This window comes from Perca fluviatilis, chromosome 15 (assembly GCF_010015445.1).
Source record: "Perca fluviatilis chromosome 15, GENO_Pfluv_1.0, whole genome shotgun sequence".
Taxonomy (NCBI): domain Eukaryota; kingdom Metazoa; phylum Chordata; class Actinopteri; order Perciformes; family Percidae; genus Perca; species Perca fluviatilis.
This window is the reverse complement of record NC_053126.1, coordinates 8,969,082-8,973,822: the sequence shown is the minus strand read 5'-3', so window position 1 is coordinate 8,973,822 and position 4,741 is coordinate 8,969,082. Positions and strand designations below refer to the sequence as shown.

General features: G+C 39.5%; 1 protein-coding gene across 2 annotated transcripts; it reads left to right on the top strand.

Moving 5' to 3' along the window:
• Positions 1-174: 174 nt before the first annotated feature.
• On the top strand, positions 175-3,941 carry nme4 (NME/NM23 nucleoside diphosphate kinase 4). Of its 2 annotated transcripts, none has more exons than XM_039824495.1 (5): positions 175-364; positions 1,837-1,967; positions 2,061-2,162; positions 2,338-2,450; positions 2,602-3,941. In XM_039824495.1, the coding sequence occupies exons 1-5, from the start codon at positions 217-219 to the stop codon at positions 2,720-2,722; spliced, it is 615 nt and encodes a 204-aa protein (XP_039680429.1). In that variant the 5' UTR covers positions 175-216; the 3' UTR covers positions 2,723-3,941. The 2 variants fall into 2 exon arrangements, with proteins under 2 accessions (XP_039680429.1, XP_039680430.1); XM_039824496.1 differs by lacking the exon at positions 175-364 and adding an exon at positions 568-904 and having other exon boundaries at positions 2,602-2,743.
• The last annotated feature ends 800 nt before the right edge of the window (positions 3,942-4,741 follow it).

The following is a 4,741-nucleotide window of genomic DNA, read 5'->3' as shown; positions in this document are numbered from 1 at the left end:
TACAAGTGAAAGGTTTTGGAATCATTGGTAAATGCTGGAATAAAAAAAATTCTGCAGAAATAAGAGACACCGCACACACGTCTGGCATCACTGGAGTTAAAGATGTTCCACTTTAATCGACAATCGGGGGGAGGTTGGCAGACGGGGGTGACGCGTGAGTTTTGATTGAGGCGGGTTTACTTTCCTCTCTACAGGCTGACAAACGCACGTCAAAACATGGTCATGTTGCAGCGGTGCATTTTGAAGAAATGTCTCCAACAGTTTTATTTAGGGAATCAAGAAACCACTAAAAGTCTGCTATCAGCTGGGTTTCCCACTGCGCTTCTGGGTGGACACCGAGCTGCTGGGCACAGGAGCAAATCAAGTAAGTGACTGAATTTAATATATCAACTGGTCAGTAAGGCGGTCGGTTTTACTTTGTACATTTTTTGTGGTCTTTTACGCACAATGCTTTTCACAAAGAACTAAATGGAACTCTTTCGGGACTTTTGTTTAATTCCGAAATTGACCGAGTTACTTCAGAAGTCTTCTTTTTTTGAGCATGTGATTATGACAAATATATATTTCTTTAGATTTAATGAATATATAACTGTTCGACATGCTTGGCACACAGTCAAAGAGACTTTACCTCCGAGGCTCAACGTTCAGCCTATTTGTTTAAACTTAACGGGGGCGTTTGCGAAATCAAATTCGCTTGCCAAACTCATGGGGTCATGAACTGGAAATAGGTTAGCGACACAGGAGATACTGATGATGATGAGGGTAACAGCGATGCTTGAGAAACAGTGACCTGCGGTGTGCGTAATCGTGCCAAAGCCAGTGCGCATTCTGCGTAATGGACGAGGCACAGTACCATGTAGCCTACGACACCCGAACATTTTTCTCAGGAGGAAACTTCCATACAGTACGTTAACGAGTCGATGGAGCCTACTTTACCGGCACAGACTCCAGTCTGCAAGTTAAATGTCCGTAGATTGAGTTCGTCCCGTGACGAGTCACGTGTGTATGTAATTGATCGCATGCAGTTATTCATTGGCTCCTATTGCAGCTGCTAGCCTATTCTGTGCGCAACTAACTATCTAATCTAAATACATACTATCCGCTGTGTGTGTGTGTGTTATCCTGCATGTGGGAGTAAATATTTGTCCTCTTCAAATGTGAGAGTCATTGGTGGAATGAAACTACTAACCTAAATTTACTCAAGTTAATTTTGAGGTAATTGTACAGTGCTTTACTTTGGTAATTACATTTTATGCAACTCTATACTTCTACTCTGCTACATTTTGAGAAGCAGTAGCAGCAAAAACTGTCCTGTCCTGTTACTAGTGTCCTGAGGAGTGTCCCGGGACAGTCAGACACTGTCCTGTGACTCCATGACAGTCATGGAGTCACAGGACAGTGGCTCGATGGTGTTTTAAGCCCCACCGTCTCCTTCCAGGCAGCGCAGCGACCGTTGACTTCAAGGCACCTAACCCTAACCCTAACCTTAACCTTAACCATTGCCTAATCCTAGTGCCTTCCAGGCAGCGCTGCCTGGAAGGAGACGTTGGGGACTTAAAACACCAATAAACAGGACAGTGTCTGACTGTCCTGGGACAGTCATGGGAGTCACAGGACAGTGTACAGGGACTACTAACAAGACAGGACAGTTTTTGCTGCTGCTGCTGCTATACATTTTGGAGGCAAATATTGTACTTTTAACTCTACTACATTTATGTGTCAGTATTAGTTACGTTGCAGATTCAGATTGTTAGAATATAAAAAACTAATAAATTATGATAGATTGTTAGAGATTAAGCTACCCAGCAGCAGTATGTAAAGTAGCTGTCCCACCAGGTGTTCCAGATGTAAGGGAGCGGACTCTTATTGCTGTAAAGCCAGATGGAGTTCAACGTCGTCTTGTGGGACAAATAATTCAGCGGTTTGAGCAGCGGGGCTTCAAGCTGGTTGGCCTGAAAATGTTGCAGGTAAAGAAGTCTGAAATGAATCGGTTTGTCGATGTTTGTGTGATGCGCAAGTTCTCTGTTTAATTTCTAACCGTAGCTGACTCTGTTGTGAAGGTGTCTGATGATCTCCTGTCTCAGCACTACTGTGAACTGAGGACTAAGCCCTTCTATCCTAGGCTGCTGCATTACATGACCTCAGGGCCTGTTGTTGCCATGGTGAGGACTCCTCTTTCTGCCTCCTTGTGGGATACTCCTGTATTTTACATTATTTCTGCTTCTTTTTCGAATTATTTCTACCTTTGCATTAGGTTGACAGTTATGAAAGGTATGGTTTTCGTGAATATCTTGTTTTTGTTTCGGTGCATATATGTGTTGTTTTATTTTTGTTTAGGTGTGGGAAGGGCACAAAGTAGTCCAGACGTCGCGTATGATGGTGGGACATACTAACCCAGTGGAGGCCCAGGCAGGCACAGTCAGAGGAGATTTCAGCTTTCATGTCAGCAGGTAACATGATGTAATTTGATCTCATTATAGTAAGTTACAGGATTAAACAATAACTTTTGTGGAGCTTTCCAGGTATTGCACCTTGTGAAGCTTTTTTTATGTGATTTTTTGGTCTTGGAGTAAAACAACTATGTGTGTTGGTTATGTAAAGGAACGTAGTCCATGCCAGTGATTCACCAGAGGGGGCACAGAGGGAGATCCAGCTGTGGTTTCAGAGAACGGAGCTCCTGAACTGGGACTGCTGTGACCAGACCATGACCTGTGAAGTGTGAAGACTCTGCGAGCCGGAAACAGTGAGAATCAGTAGCCTAATACTACCTCTTCTCTTGCGGCTCAGAGGTCTGTTTCTTGTGACTACAGGGATTAAAAAAGATGAGTCATATTCAGTTTTCCTACCAAATAATGTACCTCAGTAAGTGCACTTATGGTCACAATCAGTCTAAATAGCTAGTGGTCTGGACAGTCTAAACTGCTATAAAGTTACAATTTACTTTGTCTAAATCAAATTTTATTACCAAAAGGTAATTACAAAGTAAGATCTAATTTGATTTAAAAAGAACTGACTTTCACCCCGCTGCTCTGCTGTATAATGATCAGCTCCAGCAGGCTAATAGATTCACAAATAATTGTGTTAATATTATAACTTTTTTCATCACAGAGAGAAAAAATCTTTAAGTGGCGGAAATCCCTTTTTTGACAATATTATAGGACATTTTGACAAAGCCTTGTTGTGAAATAATAATAAGTAATATGTAAAATGTTGTATACTTTATTTTTTGTTTAACAAATTATATGTAGTAGTGTTGTTTTGGGAGTAATGTGTTTACTTGAGCTATGTCCTCAAATACTGTGTAATAAATAAGTGTAATAATAATACTTGACTGAAATTGTAACCAAGTACTATTGTAAAACTGAAATTGTTAAGTAATCATTCTACTTTTTTAAAAGACGATAGAAATTAAATAAGAGGAAAAGAAATAACAGTTTTAAGTGCAAACCTTGGCAGGAGTTGTCTGAAATAGTAATAGTTGTTCGTAGTTCAGCCAAAATCAAATAATCACTGTTTACATTAGAACATTTGACCTCTGAAGAGTTATTTGTAAAATGTGCTGGTGCTGTCAGTGTAAAAATTAAGGAAGTAACATGATGATATGATGATAAATGATTCAGTTGACATCTTCAGTGTCACTTTTGTAATCAATCATACAGCGGAAGAAAATAATTTAGTCTGTTGCACATAATATCAATTATGGAAATACTTATTAAGCATTCTTCTCATAATTTAAATAAAAGTGATTACTTTGATCATATAACTTGTCTATGTCAGAATACGGAAAGAAGGGTTGCAGTAAACTCACAGATATGATACAAAAATACACATCATTTAAGTTCTATTTAAGCCAATACATTGACAGCAATTTATCACGTATGTTACTGTGTTGTACATTATGTCATGATATAAGCCACAGCTAAAGTCACAATGAAAAAAAACACAGAATCAGTAACATTTTAGTCTCCAAAGAACATCATAGAAAGAGCCAGGACTAAAATAGTGTATTAATCATGTATCAGTCGAATGTGTATTTGGTCTAAAACAGTATTTGGCTGCAATAAGCAACATTGTCTTAATACAGATTGATGTGCAAGCAATAAAAACTCTAAATCAATCAAACCAGACTGTTCTGTAGAGTCATAAACATTTTTAACAGAATGCACTTTTTGATTTTTTTTAAAGCTCTAAAAAGCAATTTCAGTCCATTGTTGTTAATACATCAAACTAATCACCAGAATGTGTATTTTGTTTAGATATTGCCTAAACAAAGTTTGAGAGAAATGTTAAAATTGTAAAAACTATAATGTTATCAAAAGTAAGAATAGCTTAAAGGTCCCATGACATGAAAATTTCATTTGAGGTTTTTTAACATTAATATGAGTTCCTCCAGCCTGCCTATGGTCCCCCAGTGGCTAGAAATGGTGATAGGTGAAAACCGAGCCCTGGGTATCCTGCTCTGCCTTTGAGAAAATGAAAGCTCAGATGGGCCGATCTGGAATCTTCTCCTTATGAGGTCATAAGGAGCAAGGTTACCTGCCCTTTCTCTGCTTTGCCCGCCCATAGATTTTGGCCCACCCATGAGAGATATCATGGCTTTCAAACAAGAAAAGTGGCAGTTGGTCAAGGCCACACCCCCACCCTCCACCTTGCCCCCCCTCTCTCCTCAATAGCTACAGACACAGAAATGGCACATACTAAGGAAAGCTCATTGTGGGACTGGCTCTAGTGGCTGTAATTC

Excerpts from the sequence above, each read along its gene's own strand:
- nme4 (XM_039824495.1), top strand. The coding sequence starts at position 217 with ATGGTCATGTTGCAGCGGTGCATTTTGAAGAAATGTCTCCAACAGTTT. Across the intron at positions 1,968-2,060 it reads TTGGCCTGAAAATGTTGCAG|GTGTCTGATGATCTCCTGTC; the intron begins GTAAAGAAGTCT and ends TCTGTTGTGAAG. Across the intron at positions 2,451-2,601 it reads TTCAGCTTTCATGTCAGCAG|GAACGTAGTCCATGCCAGTG; the intron begins GTAACATGATGT and ends GGTTATGTAAAG.